General features: G+C 37.5%; 1 protein-coding gene across 13 annotated transcripts in view; it reads right to left on the bottom strand.

Moving 5' to 3' along the window:
• Positions 1-484: 484 nt before the first annotated feature.
• The window catches only part of ESRP2 (epithelial splicing regulatory protein 2), a 53,952-nt gene continuing 26,716 nt past the window's right edge, over positions 485-27,720 (bottom strand). For 8 of the 13 annotated variants that reach the window (XM_040707048.2, XM_040707049.2, XM_046899418.1 and 5 more), the window contains 13 exons: positions 21,963-22,076; positions 20,023-20,137; positions 19,165-19,263; positions 19,008-19,062; positions 17,662-17,772; positions 17,348-17,480; positions 17,132-17,174; positions 16,372-16,673; positions 14,534-14,755; positions 13,489-13,687; positions 12,506-12,698; positions 11,333-11,510; positions 485-1,915 (listed from right to left, as the gene is read on the bottom strand). In XM_040707048.2, coding sequence (XP_040562982.1) covers positions 1,757-1,915; positions 11,333-11,510; positions 12,506-12,698; positions 13,489-13,687; positions 14,534-14,755; positions 16,372-16,673; positions 17,132-17,174; positions 17,348-17,480; positions 17,662-17,772; positions 19,008-19,062; positions 19,165-19,263; positions 20,023-20,137; positions 21,963-22,076 — 1,923 coding nt within the window. In that variant the 3' untranslated portion in view covers positions 485-1,756. Of the gene's footprint in view, positions 1,916-4,566; positions 4,679-9,181; positions 9,216-11,332; positions 11,511-12,505; positions 12,699-13,488; positions 13,688-14,533; positions 14,756-16,371; positions 16,674-17,131; positions 17,175-17,347; positions 17,481-17,661; positions 17,773-19,007; positions 19,063-19,164; positions 19,264-20,022; positions 20,138-21,962; positions 22,077-27,720 lie in introns of those variants that run through there. The other 5 variants (NM_001030566.2, XM_015292355.4, XM_040707051.2 and 2 more) reach the window with 5 other exon arrangements.

Below are 27,720 nucleotides of genomic sequence, written 5' to 3'. Positions count from 1 at the left end.
AGGTGGCAATACTGAAAAAGCAGCTGTGGCACGAGATAAGTGGGTGTGTTTCTGATTCGTACCATCTTAGATGTTCCCCTCCCCTTCATTTTTTTTTTTCTGCAGAAAGGATATCGAGCTCTGTCATGACAAATGCAGCACATAACTGCACAGAAGAGTGACTCATTACTGCAGAAATTGTGTGCTCTTTTGGATTTTAAAGTTCAATACTTATTTTTTTCTGGCACCAGAATTAGAGCTAAGCATATGAACTGTTACAACATGCTCTCTGAGTTGCACTGAAAAAGAAATATCTACCATACACATTCCTTGCTTACCAGAACATTTAAAAACAACAGAAGCCCCTACATACACCCTCACAAAATACATAAACTCTCTGAAGTTCAGGGGGAACACAAAAGTAGGTAAGGTTATTATCAGAAAATAATGCCCCATGAAATTGCATTAAAACAACATGTAAGTTACTTTCAAAAGCCAACACACATCGTAAGCATCTCTTTTATTTGTTGTAATATCAAGAAGCATACATCATTCAGTTCCTTTAAGTACAACACATTGTACGCTAACACAACAAACAAACAAAAAAAATCAATCCAGACATCCATGAACATGTCACAAAAAGGACTCATCACGTTTTGCTCTGCTGGTATTGCACTTGGAATAGTTTTGAAGTAAGGCACAGGAAAAACAAAGTCATTTAGTGCTTCTAGAGCAGATGTCTTTTTTTTTTTTTTTTTTAAACACATGCTACACGACATAAAGTACTTCTAGCTTATGTATATACACAGAAAAAGAAAAAAGCATGCACTAGAGAATTTAGATTTCAACATCTTGTTGTTTCATAATATACAAATAAAGTAGTTTAAAGATGTAAACAAATTGCATGCACATAAACTAGAGCAAAAATCTTTAATACAGTATTCGAAAGCTACTATGCTTAAATAAAAAAATATAACTTATTAGTACTCAGGTTTATGTGCCAACTTTGTCCTGTAGAGATTAAAAATTTGGGGTCAGGGTAGGGAACTATGGTTGGGCACGGAGGATTTTTCTGTTTTTGCCATTGTTTTTATTTATTTATTTATTTATCTGCTTTACAATTTGGCAGCAGTACACTGGTAGGAAAGACAAATATGGCTTTTGCAAAACAACATAATGAAAACATGAAAAAGCACAATTGTATTTGGGGTCCAGCACCCTGGTATTTTCCAATCAAGAACAACAGTGAAAAAAAAATCAATAAGATATATGCTTTGTGTTGGGAATGCTACACATTCCAAAAGCCCTTTATAAAGACATTTCAATTCTACAAAAAAAACAAAACAAAACAAAACAGACACTTTGCCAAGTGTAAACTCTTAAAAACTAAACACAGAAGAATCTGAATGACTCAAGCTTCACTTTCCACTTCAAATGCTACTGAACAGGTGATAGGTTTCTCCCATGGCTGCGATAGCTGAAGTGCTATTAGGCTGTCTTCAGAATTAACAAGTTGCCAATAAGGGATTTGCTTATTTTCAAACAAGTACATTAGAGAATAAGTAAATTAACTGCATACATTTTCCTGTTGTTTTATCTTTGGCATACAACACCCTTTTTCAAATTAAATACAGGACATGTACCAGTCTACATTCCAATATAGCATGTTGAAAAGGCACATTTGATGCTGCAGGGGTGGCAAGGGAAGACTCCTTATTTTGTAAAAGGCACAGTGTTCAGCATGACATTCCTTCCCCATGCCCCAGAGAGTTTTTAGTTAGACCAGAAACAGTTCTACACAGCAGCCTCCCAGTTGCTGTCCATTTTTCTCAGCCACTGCTTTCTTAGCTAGATCCAAGCTTGGAAAAGTCACCAATGCCTCTCCACTGGGCTGGCCACTAAAGTTGTAAAGCATGAGGATGGAATCTGCGTGGAGCTGCAACAGTACAAGACAAAAGGAAATGTGCTATTAAAACCAGAGATGACATCTAGAACAACAGTTTTTTCCATTCTCTGTATCACGTTCACTCCACTCCTGTGTTCGTGGTGAAGAGAGTCTGGATGTAAGAATGCGAAAGAAAGAGAAGGGACCAAAGATTAACAGAAATCTGCTTTCAGCAGCAGCTCCTACTCTGCTGGTGTACTGAACAGAATGATGTAGATATGTAGACATAATTCCATGCAGAGTTTTGCTGGAGAAGAAATTCAGCTTAAATGTTGACCAGAAAGACTCAGATGTTAATGAAGGGTTAATGGAGCAAGAAAATCCAGGCATTCAGAAAGTAATTCTTGTAATATGTGGACTACTGGCCAACTGACAAATGCTATAACAGCATGTGAATACTTGCATGCAAAGTGTAAAAAAAAAAAAAAAAAAGAAAGAAAGAAAGAAAAAGAAAAGAAAAAGAGAGAGAGAGAGAGAGAGAGAGAGATGTATTAGAGTTCTGTGTTGGGAAGATCAGCTGATCTTAAGCCAGAACAAGAAAGACTGCTCAGTGAAGACAGTGAAAGAAAGCTGAAGTACTGCAGCAAATCTTACTGAATCAAGGAAACATTTATAATCATTTTAAGGAAGCTAAGAAAAAGATGGGATAGCAAATCAAACTAGTTATTTACTAGTGTACCTGCACCTAGTGAGTGCACCTGCAGTTCCTGATATGGAAGACAGTTTCAAAATGCTAAGTTTAAAGCAGATGTGTCTGCCTCCCCTATGGTACCCAGCCACTTCTTACAGCACTGGAAACCTGTACAGGTTAAGCTCACAAGTCCCATTTGTACATTGGACAGAAATGGATCTGAGTGAAATTTCAAAATCAAAAGACAGAAGGATTTAAAAAAGCACAGTATAGAAGATTAGTCTGTTGCAGAATTCATTGCCGAACAAAACACAAGCTATGCTGCAAGGCCAACCATTTTAGGAGTATTTGCCTGACTCAAATGTTCATGTGACATATGCCCTCCTGAGCTTATGAAAGGTCAGAATACAAAAGATGAATAGAATGTATGCCTTGTTGTCTGAAATGAATACTAGACTTCTCACTTATTATCAGAAGAAATTTCTGATCAGCTTTACATTCAAACATAGAAAAATAAAGCAACACATGCCATAGCTTCACAAACCCAAACATTTGGCAGGCAATAAAATTATTCTTAAAGAGAGAAGCAACTACATACTTTAGAAACTAAAAGAATGTGTAAGGACAGTTAGCACAGACTTCACATCAATTTCATTTTATAAAGTTAGATAAGAAATAGCATGCAGAAAGAAATTCAAAGACAAATAAAACATCATGTTGGAAGCCCAGTTCAGATTTAGAAATAAATTTGGTTTATTTCAGAATGACATTGTGCTCAAAGAGAAAAGCTGTACAAATTGAGTAAGACAGTCTGCTCTAAAATAGCTCTTTACTGCTTATACTTGTAACAGCAAGTTGTTTTTTAATTGGTCCTCTATAAGTTAAATAATGCTGTTAAAAATCAGTTGAAAACATACATGGAGCACAGTTAAACTGCTGAGCACAGAAGACAGCAGGATTGGTATCTATGATCTTTGAACTGCGTAGAATTCACATTGAGCTACTCTACAAATTCTTTTCTTGTCAAAGATCATTTCCATCTAATACACAGCAGAACCCTATTGCTGATTGGCTTTCCAGAAAATCTGGATAAAACAAGAGAGACAAACGGATTGTCCAAGTCTATAAATATGAAAATGCTCCAAGTAGTAAGAAGTATTCTGCACATCACAGGAAATGCAGCCTCTACTCCATTTTCTCCCTAGCAGATCTAATAATAACATTAAAAAGCAAGTAATTTGAAAACAACTGAGCAAATGGTGGTTATATGAAAGTAGTTATGTTTATTATGGGAGGGCATGAACATACTGCTATTAAGTATTTGATTACGCTTTTGTTGCACTGAAGCTTTTTTTTTTTTTTTAAACACCCTCCAAAAGGGAGGAAAAAACCACAGTAACTAATCAGTAGCATTTTGAATGGAATAGTATTTGGAAATGATTAATTGCACTTAGGTATCAGTGACATCTCTCTACAACACGTATGGTAGTACTAAAAAGTTTGCCATTAGCAAATATAGTTAGTTGTATTAGAAAGCCACTATATCAAAAAAGCCTCTCCTAAAAATAAAAAAAAAATAGTAAGTAGTTCAAATTTATTTAGTAAGATCAAGAGGGAGAGAAAAGATTTAGAGGTTTGGGAATTTTATGCACACATTCTATGGTCGTATCAAGAAAAAAAAAAAAGACCATCTACCAGTATGTTACATACTGGACAGAAAGATTTACATGAAAACAAACAAACACTTTTGGAAGGCTAACACACTATCTGAGCAAAACCAGGCAATCACACCACCACCACCACAGCTACTCCACCAATTACAGATCATGATTGGCCTTTTTGCTTAGGTTAGTAATTTTTTTTTTTTTTTAATAGGACAAAAGCAAAAGATTAAAGCAAGGATCCCAATGCAAGCTAAGAACTGGGAAAGAAAACAAAAGCTGCATCAAAAAGCCCTGCTTTCACTTCCCATACACCACTGGAGATCCAGTTTCTTTGAGTTGCATCTTACCTTCTTTAGAAGTTACAAAGTGTTACAAACAGACCCACTCTTTCGGTGCTTGTAACACACTCCTTGCTTGTTCACTCAGCTGAATAAGGCCATTGTAGTCATCAGGTGCATACTATAGTACAAGTGTGACATACGATAATCAGCAAGACAAGGAACAGTTCTGGTACAGCAAGCCACAGACTATAATTTGCAACCATCATTAAGAGTATCAGCTGTAACAACTGGCAGGAGACAGTGAATTTGACAGATGCTATTTTTGAGCAAGATTGAAAAACAACCATCAACTGAATTACTGGTTGTAAAAATGGAATTGAAGTAAAAGCATGTGGGGAATATTATTAACTGTGTATTTGAACTGCTCCTAATTAACAAAAGGAAACAGTTTAGACCATAAAGTATTCCTTTTCAGCTTGTACTCATGAGACAGTAACATTAGTTAACAAATCTCTTAAAGTCTGCACAATCATGCTCCATTAATGACTCTCACTGGGACAGCTAAGCATCTTTCAACATGCATACTGGGATTAGAAGTGTACAGATCTCATTCAGATCTTCTATGCAGTCATGGAAATAATCTGCAGCTTCTCTAGTGTAGAGTACTAAACACTTCAGCTGCATAAAATACTTGCATTATAGAGACTTCATCAACATAGTCAAACAAAAACCATGTCCCAGCATGAATGTACTTAAAAGAGTTTTTTGAAAGCATTTATACTAATATAGCTTGTTCCCACACAGAAAAAGAAAAGCTACACAGTATAACTGCATCACAATAGACTTGTAGAATATTTCAAATAAAAGCATTGGCTGCACAGTACAGTCACACCAATAAATAGAAGATAAAACTCCGATATATGTGGGTTTTATTTAAGAAAAATTTTAGATCCTGAATCTGGACAGTTATCATGCACACCACTGGGGAGCCTGATACAAATATGAGATCTATGGTCAGAAAGATTATCTTGGGAAATACGCAAAACAATGTTTCATCTCTCTTGTTGCCTCTCCAAACTGACATATCCTGGAAAAGGACTAGGCATACTTGCATATGCTACAAACACTACAAGAGTGGTTCCTGTAATCCAGATGACAACGTCTACCATAACTCAAATTATAGAATAACCTTTCAGTGGCAAGGAGAGTTTTCTACATCCCTGAAAATGGTTTTGCATTAACCCTTTTAGAAGACTGCCAAATGCACGCAGAGTACATGTACTGCTTTCTTTGATGTTTCTGTAATACAAGAAGTCTCCTGCCAGCTTAGGGAGGAAATGATATTATACTTAGGTGTACAAGACACATTGTATTCATCCAAAGTGGAGCTGAAGAAAAAAACAAAATCAACCATCACAGTATACACCTTCCACAGAGAATAAAAACCAAGAGCCCAGAGAACATAAAAGAAAAGAGCCTCTGAATTTTTACTACTGTTTCTAGCCACCTCTTACACCTAGACCCATGCCATTAAGTAAAAGACAAATATAAAAAGTACTTTCCAGATAGTCTCTGCCAGGGCAACCAGAACGTGCAAATATTAGATTTATCAGTTCCCAGACCTGCCCTTGAAACAAATCTACAAAATGTAAATTTACTCTTTGGAAAGAATGTCTCAAGATAGTACATACTTTAGATTATCAGTAGATGTACAGTAGGTAAAGGTCTACAGTTTCTAGTGAGGGAGAGTGTTCAAAACATAAGCAATAAGGAAAACGTGAATGTAGGAAAATTACCCTGCAGAGAAACACCAAAGAAGTAGCTTAGGCCTAGCCATAAGCCTGAAAAAGAAAAATGGAGATAAAAATACTTAATGATAGACGTAACTTTTAGTCACAGGAAGCAAAGGTGAGATTGCATTTAGTTAAAGCCTAAGTTATGGAATAGTAAATTCTTCAGATTTACAGATTACAAAAAGTTGTATTGCAAGCCAAGACAGGAAACAGAAGTCACAAAAACCTTAGGTTGCCTGAAGAAAAACACAATCATGAATACTTCTGATTCTGCTCACAATTTAGAAACCCAAACAAAATAAAAACGTCAAACAACTCAGGATAAACAGTATAAAGTCCAGGGTGAATCTATAATCCCAATGCTCAGAATGAAAATACTGTTCTGCTGGTGGCCACGTTCTGCTTCCATTTAGATCTGAGAAATTCCACCCAGTGATTTAACTCCATCATATGACCAGTTGCATGTTCACTGAGTTAGGTTCTAGAGCTTCTTGTTTCTGCTATAAATAGTACTGAGACAATATGAAATGTCATACTGTATTTTCAAATTCTACCCTTAACAGACAAACAACCAATAAGAAATACTGCAATAGTTGCCCTTTAAGTGCAATAAATTTAAATGCAGACCTCACTGTTCCTGTCTCCAGTGTTCTCCCTATCATCTCAGTCCCACCTTCTTTGCTTCTCTGAACTGAAACATAGCTTCTTTCCTCAGACTGCTGCTTTTTCACCTTCTGAACTCACAGCTCTTGGAGGGCTGGGCTAAAGTTGATGTAAAGAGTTCCCTTCCATCCTAAATAATCCTGTGATTCAGAGGATTCTGCTTACTGCATCAAATATAGCATTAAATATAGAGGTCTACTAGAATAATGCAGTGATATTATAAGCCATTTTAAGCCATTACTTAATCTAATAAATACATTTCTGAGAATCTTCCTTTACCCAATTTGATAGGATATGATGTTCTCACATGATCATGGAAGATTAACAGGAGAGAACTATTTCCCCAGAATTACTGAAGGAGGATGCAGATAAATTCAGAAAAAGCAATTTCTCCCCCACACCCACTCAGTGGGGACTGGGGGATGCAAGATGGCAGAAGGAATATGCATACATACTGAACAAAAAGTTCAGGGACGCTGACAGACAGTGTCAAGAGTAAATGCTTCCTGAAGAATGTGTTGTTTCTTAATAGAGCCAGTGAATTATGTTACAAGTATATCTACCTTTCTAGGTATTAACATTTGAATTGGCAGAGACATTTCAACTCAAGTATATTAAATAACACTATTAAATAGTATCTATTATAATAAACTTTAATAACATTAAATGGTAGATGTGTATTAAAAAACAAACACCAACTCTTCCCTCCTAAAAGAGATGACCAAAATCACAGCCTGTAGAAGGTACCACCTTACTTTGCTACATCAAATGCAAGAGGCAACTGACAGAAACTGTAACCACTAATTTACTAGTCCCATGTTCACAGATGCTTTACCTACAAGAACAATGTTTCAGAAGGAAGATAAATTTAGGAGCAAAGTAAAACAGAATGCTATGGTGAGATGTATGGGAGTAAATGTGTAACATCTATGCTGTCACCTAACAAAGTAACAGTAAGTGGGAATTCTCCATCACATCCTCTTATTCCTTTCCCTAGACCAAAGGTGCTGAGCCAAGAATTGGCACACAGACAGTGGGACATCCCTCTCCGACCATGAGGCATCAGATTTCAAAAGGAACCCAATGGAAAGAGAGAATAGTTCTTTGTTCAAACATGCATTTCAGAGGAAAAAAAAAACTAGTCCCTAAGAAGACTGTAACAATGAAGCCTGCTGTCCTGATACAAGGGAGAAAGGTTGTTAATGCTCTTGGAATTTAGCCATCCATCCTTCCCTCTCCACCTCCTTATTACTGTTTTAAGTACAACTCCCCACTCCAGCAAGTCTCGGGTCTCTGAAGAGTTGGAGGATTAATACACAGCAAGCTCTTTACAGCTGCAGATAAAAGGCAGTTAAGCCCACTACAGTTTTAAAGAGAGCACTGTCCACTTTTAATTATAAACACTTTTTTGTTGTTGTTGTTACCTTCTCCTCTCCAAGCATCTTTTACCTATACATCCAGTACATGACTGGAGTGAAATCACTGGCCCAGCTAAAACAGAATATAACTAAAAAAACCCAAAAAACAGTTTAACAGAGTAATTACTGAATCAGAAAGTTTTAATACTAGCTATTTTAAATGTTACAGTGCACTACAACATTATACAGAAAGGTGACTGGGAAAGTTACTAACTCCAAGATTTGCTATTAAAATTATTTACAAGCTTTCTAAGATTGTTTAATGCAAGATGCATTAAACACATGGAAGCTGGAAGGAATTTTCAACAGTAAAAACAAAAAAAAAGCATAACTATAAGAAGAAATCAAGCTAAAGTGAAATCAAGCTAAACTCAACAAGAGAGTTGTGCTGATAAAATAAGTGAAAATGGAAATAAGTGATAAAATGCTGATCTGCAGATGTTTCCATTATTTACTATTAGAAGCATGTACTGATGTTGAGACCAGCTTGTTGAAGCCCATTATACACAAAGTCTGTCTTTTAAGAGGCAGGTCTGGTACAGAAGGCGTTTTCACTTAAATAGCAACATGTGCATACATGCAGTATATAGAGCCCATGAAGACTGAAGGAAGGAAACAGAGCATAAAGCAGGAACTAAAACTTAAAACTCGCTCCTTTCAGACAAGGACATACAAAGAGAAAAAAAAAAATCACCCTTCAATTTTAGCTTCTCCAATCTGTTTCCCAAGCCCATTGAATAGCAACATCAATCAGTTATGCAGAGATTAAAACCATGCCCAAAACACTGACAATTATTAAAGGCTCACTTTATAAATGACCAGAAGCATCGAGCAATACATCCTTGGGCAGCAGCAGTAAGTGAAATAAATAACATGAGAAGGAGGGGAAGGAAAAAAAAAATTAGTAATTCCTCCAGAGACTCAATATTGTCCCAGTAAAGCAAGTCACCACTTCAGTTTTCCCCTGAAGGAATGAGGGATTATAAAACTAGCATTACCACATGTGGGATCCCAAGAACAATTCAAAACAATTCCTTGGCTCCTTTAAGATACTGAGCCTGATCTCATTTGGACAACATCTTCTAAAGAAATCAAAGAGGTGACCAATTTAATAAAGTAATTGATGATTACAGGAGGTTGCAGCACAAGAATATAAATAGCTTTCACATTGTGGTAAAATTTCTCTTAATTTTAAACATTTAATTGTGCAATCAAATGCTACAAACTACACTCTAAATGCAGAAAAAAGCAAAAGGTCAAATGCAGTAGCAGACCCAAAGTCCAGCTTCACTAAACTGAAGATGTAGTGGATGATAATGCTACTTAGATATTGGAAGTCACTGACTTGTTCCATTCCCAGGATAGGACCATGTCCTTTTTCAACAGCACACTTACACTTCTAGTTGCATTTCAGTTTAGGAAATAAGACTGTCCCGACTTAAGGTTTTAGTTCAACCATTGTTCATCCACCAAAAAAAAAAAAAAAAAAAAAAAAAAATCCAGTCAGATGAAAAAGAGTAAAGTATCAACAGATAAGAAACAAATTATTATCACTCTGTTGGGGAAGAGGTGTAAGAAGGGGGAAAGAAAAGGGAATAATCCCATATATAGCTGATTTTGCTTTAACTCTTCAGATGCTCTGCTGAAAAAAAATCCCTAAAATACAGCTAAGTTTAGTATGTTCTTAACGTGCCAAAAATTCAGCACACCAGTTACAAATTGACCCTCACATTTTTCCACTGAAAAAACAAGTATGCAAAATTATTTGTGAACATAAATGTAACATTTTAAGAGATGCCTCAAAAGGCACATACCTTCCAAATACCTAAAACTGAAAAGATATATATTTAAACATCTGTTCACAGCCTGCAATCGATTGTACAGCAAATATCTGGTTCTGCAAAGCAAAGCCTATTGTCCTCCATGAGGAAAAAAAAAAATATGTATCATGCCTCAGCATTTCATCTTAACTGCTGCTATACTAAACAAAACAAACAAAACCCCCAAAACCCTGCATTCCATCCTTTATCAATACCATTGTCAAGCAACTTGATGAATTTTGTAAGAAAAAACTCATGCAAAAATTGCCTTCCTTCTATGAATACCACTTGAACAGTGGCTTGAGACACACCAAGCAGATTTTAAGTTCTGAGTAGTACCAAAAGGAAAGCTCTGGTATTTGTGTGAATATGCTGTTATCCAAACAAGTTAAATACTCATCGGAATACACACCACACTCCATTATCTTCCATTTTAGATAGTGTGTGATGACAAAACATGGATATATGTAGATACAGTATCCTCCAAGATGAAAGGAAGAAGATATGGAAAGACCCATTCCATGAATTCAAGTATATACTGCTGAAAAGTGATTGCACATGGTGCTTTTTTTTTTTTTTTTTTTTTTTTTTTTAAAGTTTTCCTCTAGGAGATAAGCTTTATGTGCTTGCCCACTGACACAGTATTGAAGCAGCAGATACTGACTGAAGTTACCTATAGCAACATTTAGCATACTTGCTATCAGTATAACCTGGGTTGGAGAATACAGTTTTCTTCAGGTTGCAGTGTAATGCAGTTGTAATAGTTGTAATGCAAAATGTTGCTGCCTATAAGCAAAATAAATGGCCCTTGCAAGAGTCTGACACTGGCATCTCTTCCCTTTTGTAACCTGGGTGTGGTGACTTGCATCGCAGCCTATTAACTAGGACTTTGCTTTGAGCAGTCTTTAATGTTGGAGTCTTTCATGTGAGCACCAGATCATTGCCTTCAAATTCAGTTGTACTTATTATATAAAAAATAGAGGAAATTTTAATACTACACTATGGTCTGTCAATTAAATAGAGAATGCTGAAATTGTATTCTTGTTGATGGATTTTCAAAAGCACACTCTTGCTCAGTTTGATCATTACTCAAAGGTATAAATAAAACATCAGGGAGGGAGAGTGACTGCACACTAACCTGGTATCCCTGGAAGAAACTTAGAATCTCCTTCATTCCTGTGTTATATGGCAAACCCTGCATACGGACTAATGCTCCAGGTTGGGGTAGAAGTGGAGTGTGGGTGGCAGTGGCAGCAGCAGCTACAGCTCCCGGAGGAGCTGCAAGGTATCCCACTGTGGTAGGGGATACTGGAGGACTGTAAGAGAGAAGAGGCAAAATTGTTATGAAAACAAATTACTGATTTTAGTACCTGGAACAGGCAGAGACAAAACTGAAAGTTGAAATATGAGAATAAGGGGAGAAAAAAAAAAGATAACCAGCAGCCTTGATATGGATGACTTTGTCAACTTTTCTAACTTCTCTTCAACATCTGATGACTTGCAGAAGGGATGTAGAGGAAAACAGTCAGCATTTGTAGTTGACAAAGTGAGAGAGCAGATATTCAGTTGGGGAGGAGAAAAATAGGAGCTGCAGGTGACTTCAAAGAGCATTAACAAAACCATGAATAAAGCATGGGAGAAAAATCATAGAACAAAAAACAAGCAAGGGAAAAAAATCTGGTGCTTTTAAGCCACACAAAAAGCAAGTAAAGTAGCATCTCCATTCAAGGCCCATGTAGCAGGTTACCACGTACTCAGGCTATCAAGTGTCACAAGCCTAGGAAGAGTCAATAAATTATTTCCCCAAAGATCCAACCACCAGACTTCGGTGAGCCATGCTGATAACATCAGTGAGGAAAGAAAGGTGGAGATCACTTGCTTTGCATACGTACATAAAGTATTCTTTGGTCTCATTGATATAAGACATTTAAATTAGTACATATCTATTATAAGCCTTTAGGTATGAAAATAGTATTCTAAGTACAACATCAAGCTAAGAGAAGACGGTAGAGGCACAGCTTCTCATTTAGCCAAGAAATAGAACTGCCTTGATGACATCACATCAATGCCAAAAACGCTGTTAAACATTAGAATAACATTGTTGTGAGGTTCAACCAGATCCTATGGAGAAGGCTGAGCATCATTAAAAGGCCACAGAGTAGTTAAAATGGCTACTGCCTCCACTGATCAACAAATTCTTAGGATTATCTACATGTGATATACAAATTAAATAGCAATTGAAAGGTAGCTACACAGTTACCTAATCTACCACCATAAAATGACATGGGAAGCAGCTGAGTCTAGGGGATACCTGGGATAGTAAGCTGTGTAGTTCATATAAAGCTGAGCAGCCTGAGCTGGGTAGTAGGTAACAGCTGGAGGAGCAGCAGCTGAGGCCTGGGGAGTCCTGGCTGTTGGCAAGAGGGCTTGTGGCTGGTAAAGCGCTGCTTCTGCTGGGATCACAGCTGCTGTTTGAAAAGCAGCATAAGCTGGTGGAGAAAGACCTAAAAACAAACCAGGATATGAGAAAAAAAAAAAAAGAGAACATAGATCCCTGGCTTTAAGAAAGGAATTGTTCATCCTAGTGAGATTAATAACATCCGGGTATGATTTATGAACATGCACAAAAGACTGCTCTCTAGCCTCTCCCTGTGCTGCATTACCATGAATGAAAACATTTGAAGTGAGTTGTTCCTAAGAGGTCACAACTCCAAGACTTGAGCACCCCATCAATATGTAAATGGTAAGTAGGGAACTTCAGAGTTATTCAAAGAAAGCATGAAGCCATGTGCATAGAGAAAGCAGGCGTGCACACCAACACACCCTTTCTTCTTTCTCGCAGAAGTTGTACTCTGTGGGACAAGAGAACCATAATTAGCTATACCCAAAGAGTACCTTCTTAATGCTCTAAGGCAAGACAGCAAGAGCACTCATTGACAGCTAGAATATAGAATTTTTCCCTTTTTAAAAATTCCTCTAATTGCAAGTAGATTTCACGACAGGCAAGTCTACTGCAGAGCTCAGAAGAACAGTACACCCATAAAGAGCAAAGTGTGCAACTATTTCACTGGCAAGACCTTGCTGCCCTCTATGCACCACCAGAAATTCAATAAAAATATGCCTCCAATCAGTCCCATTATTGCCCAAAGGGAACAATTCCAATCTCAGCATGTATGCAGATGAATGATTATTGATCATGGCAAAACCCAAGTCAAAAGGTGAAAGGCCACAAAGCTTCAGCACCTACCACATATCAGCCTTTAGCAGCAGAGAGCAGAAGAACTGCAGACTTACATGGTAACTTACATGGCGGTGGGGATAAGCCACTACGATTTAAAGTGCCACCCATTAAAACAAAGTTCATCTCCTCTCCTGAACACTGGAATACTTCCACATAACGGTCCTTCATCATTTTTTTGTGACATTTTTGAGCAACCATAAAGGCTTTGTCAGCAGATTTCATTTGGATAAAAGCATCACCTGATGGTCGTCCCTTTGGAAAATTAAAAACAATTAGTCAGTGAGTTATTTGACCATTCAGAACACAAGAAATGCAAAAAGTACTAAGATTAAATACCTACTTATAGCCTATATTGTTCTTCTGTATCTAGTACTAATAAGTCAATAATTACTTTTAGAAACAAAAAAGGCAAGACTCAGGTATCCAGCACCCAGTTAACTTAATACTACCTCCTTCTGCAGGAAAAAAAAGACCAGGTTTAACATTCACATTACATCAGGCCACACATGGTCTTCTCTAATTTGAATTCTGAACATCTCCAGAAGATGAAGATGCTGTAGATCTCTCTCATTTATTTACATAAAAGATAGCATCTCAATGTGGTCAGTGGTGCTTATTCTTGACACAAGAAGGCAAGGAAAAAATATCTTCATAACTGCACCAATAAAATATATCCAAACCATAAGTTTGGTAAGCAGCTTCCTTTAAACTCTGAGAAGTCTTTAATTGTTTTAGAAAAAAAAAGTCCTAAAATGCCACTCAAACAACGCAGCCACCACTGAGCACCGAAAAAAAAAAAGCCATTTCTATTTTGTGTATTTTCAGAACTTGTCTGAAACACAAAGGACAATCTCAAGGCAGCCTCCAAGACAAAGCTATTGTTAACAAGTCCTGCCACAAGCATTATCCTTCCCCTACCTTAAGCATAGACGCATAGAAAGAAAAACAGGTGTGTATGTGGGAGAAGAAAAGACAGATATATTGAAGTATTTTCTCAAAATTATAGAAGACTTAAGGCATAACTAGTAATAGGTAAGGTACCATGACTTCTAATCATCTTCAATAACCAGAAAGTTAACTTTCATGCAGTGCTATTACCTGTTGATTAAGGACCATGTGAACTCCATGAGGCTTTATATCAGCTGTGGCATCTCCCATGAAGTCCAGGATATCATCAATGCCAGCAGTGTAAGGAAGGCCTCTAAGCCGGACACAGTCCCGTATACTACCCGTGGCAATTGTATACGGTGGGGGTATAACAGGAATGATAGGAGTTGGGAGGGTGGGAATAAGAGGTGTTGACATGTATCGATTAAGTACCTGTAAGGAAAAAAAAAACCAACACATTGATAAGAGACTTATGCAGGATCTAATTAAGCACAAATCAGTTTTCACAACACTATTTCATACCTTTAAATAAATCAATTTCTGACATCAGAGAAAAACGTCTTAAACCAAATCTCAGGGCAGCTTTCTGTTGGATATTTAGAATTTGTAACTCAGAAGGAAGATAATACAGATCTGCTATATTTAACCTGCTAGACTCTAATAACAGACTTTTCTAAGCTCATCACATTAGAAGATAACAGTTCATTTCTGATAATCCCAAAAAGAACCATCTGGAAACAACGTTTTCACTAATATATCAGTGCTGCCACTTACAGTTTTTTCTTAGATCAGGGTAAATTAAAACCAGCCAATTTAAAAGAACCGAGACCTGAAATAAATGACAAGTAAAAAGACGAGCTCTAATTCTTTCATAAAGCTAACAGGTTAATAAACAAACACCCTTGTTTAACCAGAAAAACCATCCTGAAGCACAGGGCTTCTGAAATGAAGGTAAGAGCTATAGGAGACCTTGATCCATTTTATTTTCTCTTGACACGTTCTCATGTGACAAAGGGAACGGCTTACTGTTGAGACCTAATGCTGAAAGGTGTATCTAACAGTGATTATCAGAAATACATTCCTCTGAAAGAAGCACCAAATAAAGAGATTACAAAGCTTTAGCTTTGTCAATGATGATCCAGCCTATGGAATTCCTCTCAATAGAAGTCTTTTTTTCAAGAATCTATTCTCAAAACATATATATATATATATATATATATAATATATATATATATATATATATATGTTTTAATATATATAACATAACATATACATGTTCTAATATAATAAATAAATAAATTATATATATATATATATATATATATATATATATATATATATATATATATAGATGGCTATATAAATATAGCCAATAGTTTCTGAAAGGCCAATGAAATCTTATAGTGCTTTTTGGAATTGTTAGTCTAGAAATACTCTGTCAGGCAGAAGAAATTAGTATGTGATTCAGTACAAAGTTGGTGGTGTCAAAATAAACTGGTGTTTCACTAGTTTAAGAGGATGATAATAGGAACTGGTGAAGGAAAGGAGAAAAAATGAAATACATTATTTTAGGAAGACATCTCACTTCCCTTCACCAGACATCAAATACATGCAGGTAATCCTTAGCATCCAACAAAATAATTGTAGCAAAGGCTATTTTAATGTATCTAGATTTGAATTTTGCATTCAATTCTGTGCATGGGAAATGAGTTTAAAGACAATACTGCAGTGTTTCAAGAAGTATTACTACAATGTTATCAATCTTGTAAATTTCTGGAATTATTTTTCAGATTTCAGATCATATCTAAATAAAAAAAAAATCCAATAATGTTTATTTTATGATCTGAGAAATGTGGCAGTAAAAATGAAGAAAAAAATAAGTTTTCTTTGCCACTCAGTAAGCACATTTCCCTTCCTAGAATTTAACATCCTTATTATTTCAGACTTCCATAGTTGTTTGCAGTATATTTGTGTGCAAGTACTGAAAGAAATCTTCAACTCTTTCGAAAACTCTTTAAGTTTTGAGTTTCACAGCCAATAGTTACAACCTGCTGAACTTCTGCTGCTGTGCTCCTGAAGAGTTCAATGTAACGCTTTCCAAGTATTTCTTTGTGCTTTTTAAGTGCATTCTGTGCATATTCTTCACAGGAAAACAACACAAATGCATCTCCTGTGGGCCTGCCATCTGGATACTTGACAAAGAGAAGTCCTTCTTTCCCGCCTGTGACTGGACACTCTGGCCCCAGGAATCCCAAAACATCCTCCTGAGTAGCAGTGAATGGAAGACCTCTCATTCGGATGATAACTTGATTCTCTTTAGATAAGAACTGGGCCACTTCATTGGAGGTACCTAGTACAAAGATAATAGTGTATGGACAGCCAATTCCATAGGACATAGGAGCAGAAGCACATTAAGGAGCAACATATCAGAAAGTAGCTAGTAAGAAACCCACAGAAGACCAGAAGCACTACTTTCTCCCAGCAATCTATTTTAAAGCAGACCCTCTTATCCTTAAAGTTGTTCATATTTTAATGAAACTGGAACAAATAAGAGATTACTGTGAGGTGCATAGATATTTCTGCTGCAAAGGCTCCTATTCCTCTCAGTGAACTGAGCCTGCTAACATCGCAGTCCAAATGCTCACAGCTCTAAGTCAACCAAATGAAAGCAAAATTTCACAGGGTCAAGGATTCTTAGAAAGCAAAACAGGAAAAGCTACTTCAGTAATTACTTGTGTCCTCAGCCAAGAGAAAATCAGAACTACAATTCTATGAACGTGAATAACATTGAGCTCCAGGATCACTTACCTCCTGCAATTTTTAAGAATTCTTCCCCAGTTGCTTTGTAAACCTTAAAGAAGAAAAAAGCACACATGAAAATTACAACATTCAACTCTTTCATGTGTGAGACTGTATTTTGCTTACTTTTAGCAACTTAGGAGCACACCCTGTTCTCATTTAAAATCATACTCAAAAATATTCAGATTGCTTTTCAAAGAGTTGTTTCAATTTGCTACTTTTTACCTCAATGTATCTGCTACCCATGTGATGCTTATGTCTTTCCAGTGCCAGATCTCTCTGTTCAGAATTGACAAATCGAACTAATGCTTCACCATTTCTTCTTCCTTGAGCATTCAGACAAAGGGCCACACCACCTCTGAAATGTAAAGCCAACAAATTAAGAAGTGAGATGTTGGATCTCATGCTGTTTGTCACTTGCTCAGCTTCCACACAGGGGAAATATTAGAAGGATGGGCTTCTGAGAGAGAGTGCTAAATATTAAAAACACATGATGTTAGAGAGAGTGATAAAGGCAGAACAAATTCTTATCCTCCTACTTGGCAATATTGAGTCCTTTGAAAAATCGAGCAATATCTTGGTCTGAAGACTGCCATGGCAAACCTCTAGCACGTATTACAGTCTCACTATCCACTGTTTCTGATTTGCTGCTGCACAGAAAGAAAGAAAAATATGTAAAATTAAGCTTTTGACTAGGTTTCTCATTATCTTAACAAATTTCCATTTACAACTCATTTAACTTGAAAATCTAAAGTATATTTGTAGTTGAGATTCTTCAGTTCTGCTCATTTCAGTAAAGAAAACAAAGACAACTGGGATAATCCCTTCAGATACACAATGCCCAAGATGCATTGTGTTGTCATCACATTCAGTTCTTTAAGAAAAATAAGAATGTCTCAAAGTGAAGTAACAAGGAGCTTCCAAATTTTATTTAGAAGGTCTAACAATCCTTAGGTTCTATCCTAAATCCTGTAATCATTGTAGATGATTACAAAGCAGTCCTAAATGCGAATTCATATTATTTATGATAAATACATATGATTCTATAGTTCATGAAGTGTATCTGAAAACTAAGAACTACTCTGTTTGTTGTCTAAACCAAATTCAATTAAAAAAAAAAAACAAGGAAAAAATATCACAGAATAGCAGAGCTCTCTATCTAGAAAACAAGTCCACAGCAGGAGATCTGTATACAGTCAAAATGACTCCAAATTTGTAATTCAGATCAAGATATGGTACAGGGAAATGCCTGTTTTGATGAGCCTCTGAAGAAGCAGAACAGAAAAAACACCCATAGCTGGGTAAGGAACATTTCTTCTAGTCAACAGCTTCCACTTTGACACTTGAACAAAGAACAAACTGAAGATATAAAAATATATCCAGGTACACTCTGGCTAAACAAATAATTAACATCAAGGCTTTCACAAAAGCGTAAGTAATGCTTCTGTCAGACAGGAAAAAAACCCTTTAAGCAGTCTCTTGAAATAATTTCCTTCTCATTTGCTTCAGCTACAGCCTCATAGACAATTCTTCAACAGTATTACATAGTACAGCTACATATAGAGTGCACAAGCCCCTGTTGACAAAGGGAGAGTTCACAAATATTTTTTCACGATAGGTTAGGATAAGTCAACCTCACTGCAATTCAAAACATAAACCAGCGAACAAAGTGTTTCACCTGCTGTGGCTTTAGAGGCAGACTATAACGGAGAATTCAATACACCAGCTATGGTCTGTGAGCCAGAGTCCTGAATACTGAATACACTGTTACTTTTCTCAGGAGCCAACCTACTTCCGTCAGGACAGCAGGGAAACATTTGCAAGCTTTCTTTGCTGTAGGTGAGACTCAGCTTTGGTTGTAATGAACTGTGACAAGGGCACTTACCAAGGACCTGTTTCGTACTTGTATTTCACAGTTTCAGGGTCAGTAAATATGTGATCTGCAACACAACCAGGGTCAGAGATTACTTAAGAATGACAGTTTCACTGTCCATTCATCGAGAAAAAAAAAATTCAGCATTCTGTGTGAATAGATCACTTACCACAATTTTCAGAGAGCATGCTGAAAATGATAGCCACCATTGTTTTCACTTGCCACACGCCAAAGTCCTCCTCCGCTTCATCTGTCCCTAAGCCTAGATCTGAACAGGCAATTATAGAAAATAACAGACTTGCACAGATAGTTGTAAACAAGCCGTAGGCTTCCCTGTTATTAACAAAAAATTGATAATCAAGCGATACCAGTCTTCACAGGGACACATGGCCACCAGGCATTTGTAACTGTGCTCACAAACTGGTTAATATTCACTTTCACAGTCAACATTATGAGAACTACTGATAGTGTTAACAGCTCAAAAAAAAAAAAAAAAAAAAAGAATAAATTCCTATCACTTCAAACATAACTGAACTTTAATCACGTTCTTCTGAGGCCACAGCATTACTCCTAAAATTTAGATGTAGAAGTGGTTTATTTTGTTCATTTTTTAATTATTTTTTTGTTTTAAACAAAACAGAATCATAACAATAATTGTCTACAAACACTGGAAATTTGCAGGCCACTTCGTCCTGAAAAGACCCACTGATAGCTAAACCTTTCTCCATTAAGATCAAATACACATGCAAATGATGTTTTTTAGAGTTTTTGTGTATCGTAACGAATTTACTAAATATGGTCTAGATTTCATTATTAGAGACAAACCTTAAAAAACACTACAAACACACCCTCCCACGCATACACTCACACAAACACTCACTTCAGAAACGTTAATTTGATTTTACAACCATGAGATTTTTAAAACCCACCTATCTTCTTTTAGGAGAATAAAACCTGCAATAATCACAAGGATAAAACCTAAAGAAGTGAAATCAATTCTGCTGCAAAAGCTGCAGGAAAAGGATACACTCTGCCATGGTCTTGATAGTCTGGTCTTTCACGGCGGCTGAACTCGGGTAGCATGTGTGAAATTCTTTTCGCAGATCATAAAAGGAATAGAAGCAGTCTGACAGCAGGAAGTTCTACAAGGAAAGTAAAAAGGTGTTGTACACATTCCTTTACACTCTGATCAGTGTTTTTGGACTGAACGATGCCATCTCAAGAGCCATATAGTTGCATGTCATCAGCCTGTCTAAGATAGACCAGGTTGTTGTTTTTTTTTTTTTCTTCCCCCTTTGGAACAGTTTCAAATACTGCAGTCTTACAAAATTATATCTCTAAACGAGCAAATCCAAGTAGCTGCTGAGAGGTAGACCAACTCTACATGACATCTAGAAAAAGTGACAAAACCCTCCAAAATTGTTTTTTCTGCCATATAAATTCTTCCCATTAGGATACTCTTATTTTCTCTTTTGCAAGAAAATTAAAAGTAATACTGTACCAAGACATGGGAACAGTATATATAAATATTGTCTGAATGTAGAAAATATCTTCATCAACTTTAAGACATTCCTTCTTCACTGTTACATATTTGATAACAACTTCAGTTATGTAACATTATTAAACAAATATTTAAGCATTCTTTCATTTGAACATAGGCTCCTGTCCCCGTGTTATAGACCAGAACTAGTTCTGTTAATATTTTCTCTCTTACTCTCCCCAGCTGTTTCACTATATGAAAGTTTGTCTTTGAAAAGAAATAATTGAGAAAAAATCACAAAGTAGTCCCTGTTAGCAATTGCAAGAACCAACTTCTGAGGCTTAATAACATTTAATGTTCAGGAAAAACTAAACTGCATCAAATGAAAATGTATTGGAGGAAAAAAAAAAAAAACAAGGAAAAGAGAAAGAAATGCAGTACTGGAAGATTAAGAATGTCACCATGTACATTGCTTGATCTGGTATGGGCAGTTCCAGGATGCTTGTTTTTTTTTTTGGTTGGTTGGTTTTTTGTTTGTTTGTTTTGCTTTAGTTCATTTGTTTCAAGACAGAAGTACAAAGAATTACCCACAATCCATATAGCAGGATGGCATATTAAAAAGAGAAATGAACAACATTAACATATTTGAACACTAAAAATCATTGTTTCCATGTTTCATTCCTACAAAAAACATGCACTTTTATGAAAAGTCATAATGTTATGTTTTATAATACAACATAAATGCCAAACAAGTATTTGTAGAAACTCAGAATGACCAGTACATGTATACAGAGAAGAAAAAAACCACAGCTGATTAGCTTCAGTGTCAGCTGCTCCCATTCCTGTGGGGTTTCTGCAGACCCTGTCAAGCAGGCTAACTCAGCAACCACCACCCCACACAAGGGCAAGATTCTTCTCCCTGTGCAAGTCAGGCTTGACTGAGAACTGCTGCTTCATGTGGGAGTAGCAAATAAGCTGTAGTACTACTTTCTGCTGAATAAATACAGATGGGAAACAATTGCCATTCCCCAGGACAAGTCCCTGCGTGCATGTTTACTTTCTACAGGACACTGACACATGGCTCCTACCAATTTCATATTTGGTACAAACACACAGCCCTGCTCACAACCAATGACTTAATTCAAACCTAAACAGAGGAGTACTTCTCTATCATGACCACTGAATTTAGACCTTTGTAATCATGCTCTGCAACACAGAATACAGGCAACTTGTATTCTTCTAACTTGCCTTTCCTTATTGTCTTCTTCATAATGCATCTCTGAGTGTCCTCTAGTACTCTAGCTGATTTTCTAGAGTAAGTGTTGTAGCTCAGAAGTAGTCTACAAGGTGGGGATCATCAGAAGTATTCCTGGAGCACTACAGTTCCCAGGATGGAATTGTGTTGCTCATCTCAAACTCAGGTTAAGGACATCGGAGAATATAGTTAAACACAGTAGTGTTCTTCTATATCAGATCTGATCTCATACCTTCTTAGATGTTTCTGGGTGGAGCACTTGACGAATGAGTAACTGGCCATCGCTGCAAAGGGTGTAAGAGTTCCTTCCAAATACTTTCAAATCACTGGATACCAGCTGAATAAACTGAAAAAGAAAAGAAGAGATAACTTGCATTTACTGACTGATACACATAATGCAATAAAAGCAAATAGTAACTATAAAAACTCTCTTTTTAAAAAGGTAAAAAGCTCAATAATTTGTAACAACTTTTGAAAAAACATGATAGAGAGCAGATGTGAGCTCCTAAGAAAATGCAGACAAAGGAAAAAGATTCATTTGCAGAACAGAAAATAAGAACACAAGCAATAAGATAAAAAGGACAACTAGGAAGAATTAAGTGATCATATATAAAGGAAGTGGTATTGTAATAGTAAGGTTCAAAATCTGAACTAATAATTAAAAATTACTGTGTCATGTTTTAAGGAAAAAACGCCCCCTAAAATCAATCAGAATACTAATTGTGTGACAGTCTTTCTTCACCTATGACACCTTTGACAACAGTTATATCCTTGATATTTTGTTTTAAATTAAACTTCAAAACAAACAAAAAAAAACCCAACCCATCACAATTTACTGATGTTTCAAGAGTTGTATGCTAAGAAAAAGAAACAAACTTTGTTCTGATGCCTTAAGAACTGAAATTATAAGATAAAACTAAGTTATTTCTCACATGTAGAATGGATTATCCCCAAAAAGGTTAATTCTCAAGAGGAAAGGGATGCATCTGTCTCACTCAGTGCTATTTTCCATCCTTGGTCAACAGCTTCTGGCCTTTTATTAGCCCATATCAGGATTAATTTCCCTGTACCTAATTGTCCACTAACACAGTATAGTTCCGACATATATGAATCCGTACATAGGAGCTCATTAACTAATGTTCAAGGGGACGAATATAATTATTCTAAGCTTCGCTCTTGATGCTACTCTCTCCCAGGAAAGCATGACATCATAAACAAAGCAATAATTAACATCACGATGCAGTAGCCACCCACTGCTCTCAGCTATAACCTACAGCTGAAAAACACCTCCCCTTTGAAAAAGAATAAATCTGCAATTGCAAAGATATAAATATATTGTCTTTTAATCTGTGTATGTGAAAAATAACAGCTGGTTTATTTTCATATCAACACATGCAACACTTTACATAGTTACAGCCTCTGCTTTCTAAAAACAACATCCTAATGATCTGCTCTCACAGCTACACAATAACTTCGAACAAACATAGCAATTATGTCCCAGAGTTACAGCTCACAAGGGAGAAATCTTACATTAGACACAGTAGCAGCAGTAGAGATAAGATTACCCAGGCTTTAATTTGAAGTAACTGCTTAAACCCAACTTGGGTCTGCTTTTTAGGCTTGGACAGCTACCTCACATTCTTCTGCCGGTCTGAGTCAGAAATGCTGTAGTGGTGGCTATTGCATGTCCCAGGACAGAGAACTGAGGAACACAAGTCAGTAAGGACTTGATTTGTTTAAGCTATTTATATCAGCATCTTGTGCAACTTGCCTAATTTGAAGATAATAGATATATAATATGAAGATATATCTACGTATCTCTGTATGTAGGTCACACTGAAAGTAATGCTTCCTATTTACTCCCAGGGAAATTACAACAGATACAAAGAGAGTAATAACAGTACTTGATAGAGCAAACTCTCAGCTATAAAACACTGTTTCTCAGCATAGTCACCACCATTAGCATTTTCACCAGCAACGAACAAGAGTCTGCATACCACACTCAAAAATCTACAGCAGCAGAGGTGACCCACTGTTACTGTCACCACTGCTGAAACACATCACCCACTGCCTCCCTTTGCTCACATCCATCGTTTAGTCTCCATATGTGTTCAGCAAGCATCACTGCATGTCAGTGTGTGCCATTTTTTTTTCCATCTGGAGGAGAAATTCAGCAACACACCTTTGCTTTCTCTACGCTTCCATGTCAGAAACCATTCCATCAGACAGCCCCTCTGCTGCCATCTGTCATACAGCAACAGCATGGAATGGAATATTTGTGGAAGGGTTCAATCCCTACTGCCATATCGCCAACATCCACCTCTGACGTTGCAAGCCAACATGACAAAATAGGAGGCATTACTTTCAGAGCGGCCCTGGTAGATATATCTATGATATTAAATAACTTCATTTAATAGAAAAACAGAAGATAATTGAAACTTTTTGAAGGGTGAAATATCTCCTCTAATTCTTTCCAAAGTGATTCTTTGTACACTATCAAAGCAAACAAACAAATCACAAGACATTCTTGCAGATCAGAATGCCAATTTCCTCCTGACTGGTAGTCCAGGTTCCTACTACAAGCTGAAGGCTTGGGGAATCTGAGGCTATAAAACAAGTCATTGTTGAGGAATGATTTAAAGTCAGAAAACTGAGCTCCAAGAGTGCTCAAAATACCTCAGCTGATGTGTAAACACCAGAAAAAGAAGAAAATTCCAGAGCTCAAAAAGAACCACTTCAGAAATGCAGTTAAGGGGACAGCAACAACCACTGGCAGCAACGAATATTCTCACTATAACGAACACAATAAGAATTGCCTTCTTACTAAATGTAACACCTTTCTTCTGTTTTAACTTCTGGGCAGAGTAAAAAGCAAATATTTGTAAGAAGGGATTGGAAACGGTATTAGGCATTAGTCTCCAGAAGATGTACAGGAGCTCTTGCCGAAACAAAGCAGAGCCTTACTGATGAGCAATAATAAAAATCTCCAGTTTTGCACCCTATGCTTCTGAATATGCACAGGGACTCACATAATTCAAGTGCAATTGGAGAGCTGTTCTGATCAGATGCAAGAAGTGTAGCAGGAAATGCACGCAGCCTCCTTTTTATTTGTAAAGCAAATTGTCTTCAAGTTAGAAAATGAAAAGGGAAAAATGTTTGGACAAGAGAGGAAGCACTTATGCCAATCAGTATCAAATAAATTGGTAAAAATAAACAAATCAAGACTGTTGCACTGAAATATTCATCTTTTTTCAGATTGTGTTTCCCATACAAAGTATAGCTGAGGAGACAGATAAAGTCTGTCACACATGTTCAGGAGTTAAAGCAACTAGAGCACATGTATTTATAAAGCTGCATTAAAAAGCAAGTTCAATGATTACAAGTTTCAGCTGAAAGGCCATTTCAGCCTCCATTATCACACTATAAATTTCAGGCAGCACCTCAGAACACAACCTATGACAGTCATACACCAAATAAAGTATATCAAGGTAATAACAAGACCAGTGCCAGATTTACTTTCTCACATGTTCAACAACTTGTCCACAACTCTTCCATTTTGTAAACTCCATCCACATCCCCTTAATTCCACTTAGAAAAAAACATCTCAGCTATTTACATCCTGTCATCCCCCTTCATGCTGCTCTCCATAGCACTGCCCCACTTCAGCATGCAAAGCTGCCCCACACTGAGACTTCCTCCAAGCTCACACACCCTGTCTTCCCTGTTCACCTAGTCATTTTGTAGTAACGGAGTTAAAGAGCACTAATTATTGCTGTTTGCATCTTGCAACCAGTCTTCATTTAGACTGCAGGAACCACAGTGTACAGGCATCATCCTCCACCCTTCATGGTTGGGTCCACTGCTCAGTTTCTTGCTAGAGTTCTGATGAATCACTCTGTACTTAAAGGAACACATTCAATAATTCAATACATAGAATAAAAATCAAACAGAGAAGAGAAAAAATTAAACAAGCTGTTCTATATGTTTACCTCCATGAAACATAAAACATTTCTCAGCGAAAACGCGCTGAGAGGGAAGGAGGGAATCTGAAGACCAGTTCGAAGAACTGGCTGAACAGGCTTATGGTCATGTAGCCGAGAGTACAGAGAGAGTGCAGAGACGTGTTTTGCCAGCAGCAAAGCTGGATGAAAGCCAGCACAAGCTGCTGTGTTTCCACAGATGAATCCCAAGTGGCTGAAATGACACAGCCCCCTTTGTGAAGCCTTAACTGAATGAAGCTGTAGATCTTAGAGAAACATGAAGATTCCTCAGAGCTCTTTCAATAGTTACAATGCACTAAAATAAACCCTCTGGCTATTTGGGTATTCCCATTTCCCTGACTAAAAATAGCTCCCATCCTTGAGAAAGGCCACTGCATCTGAGCAGTGTCTGTGGCTGGCATGGTAATGAAACAGACGTAATTCAGTTGCAGAAGCCATCCATACTGACAAGAGAACTGTATCTGAACTACAGACCTGCCAGCCTCACCTCTGTGCCAGAGAAGATCATGGAGCAGATCCTGCTGGACACTATACTAAGGCACATGGAAGAGAGGGAGGTGACATGGGATAACCAGCATAGCTTCACAGGTCCTGCCTGACCAATGACTTTTTTTTTTTTTTTTTTAAATGATGGTTTAACTGTAACAGGGAACAATGGAAGAGCCACTGATGACATCTACCTGGACTTTAGTAAGGCCTTTGATGCCACTGTCCATAATATGCTTCTCTCCAAATTGAGAGGATATTAATTTGATGGGTAGACTGTTCAACAGATGAGGAACTGGTTGCAGGATCATACCCAGAGAGTGGTGGTCAACTGTGCAGTGTCCAGATGGAGCGGTCAGTACTGGGACCTGTGCTCTTCGACATCTTCATCAATGACATCAACAGTGGAATTGAGTGCACCCTCAGCAGTTTGCAGATGACACCAAGCTGTGTGATACAGTCAACATGCCCAAGGGATGCCACTCAGACAGACTTAGACAGGCTGGATCAAAGGGCCCAGGCGAACGTCATGAGGTTCAACAAAACCAAGTGCAATGGCTTGCACTGGGTCACAGTAAACTCCACTGTCAGTACAGGCTAGGTGATATAAGGATGGAGCACAGCCCTGTTGAGAAGGACCTGAGAGGTACTGGTGGACGGCAAGCTGGACATGAGGCAACAATATGCCCTCACAGCCCAGAAATCCAACTGTATCCTTGGCTGCAACAAAAGGAGTATGGTCAGCGGGTCAAGGAAGGTGATCTCGACCCTCTACTCTGCATTAGTGAGGCCTCACTTGGAGCAGTGCATTCAGATGTGGAGTCCTCAGCACAGGAGAGATGTGGACCTGTTAAAGTGCATCCATAGCAGGGCCACAAAAATGATCCAAGGGATGGAACACCTCCCTGTGAGGACAGGCCGAGAGAGCTAAGGCTGTTCAGCCAGGAGAAGAGAAGGCGCTGGGGAGATCTGACAGCAGCCTTTCAATATCTAAAGGGGGGCTGTGAGAAGGAAAGGGACAGACTCCTTAGCAGGGCCTGCTCTGGTAGGACAAGGGAAAGTGGTTTCAAATTAAAGGAGGGGTGCTTGACACTGGATAAGGGTATTTTTTGTTTGTTTTTACAATAAGGGTGGTGAGGCACTGGAACAGGTTGCCCAGGAAGGTCATGGATGTCGTGTCCTTGAAGACATTCAAGGTCAGGCTGGACCAGGCTCTGAGCACTTGATCGAGCTTCAGACATCCCCGTTCATTGTAGGGGAGTTGGACTAGATGATCTTTAAGGGTCCCTTCCAACACAAACAATTCTATGATTCTAGATCTAAAACCAAGATAATCCACAGGGATTCTCTCTTTCATTCACCTCTGAAAATTAAGCAAATTTTGGCTGTTTCTTACTCATCAGATTTGTTCCTAGTACTTCTTCAAGCCTAGATCATTTCTGTTTAAAACACTGTCTGTTTCACTGTTAGCCCTACTGACCCAACACTGCTAATGGAACCAGG

The sequence above is a fragment of the Gallus gallus genome, chromosome 11, assembly GCF_016699485.2.
Source record: "Gallus gallus isolate bGalGal1 chromosome 11, bGalGal1.mat.broiler.GRCg7b, whole genome shotgun sequence".
Classification (NCBI taxonomy): domain Eukaryota; kingdom Metazoa; phylum Chordata; class Aves; order Galliformes; family Phasianidae; genus Gallus; species Gallus gallus.
The sequence above is the reverse complement of the archived record's forward strand: the minus strand, read 5'-3'. Positions and strand labels throughout refer to the sequence as shown.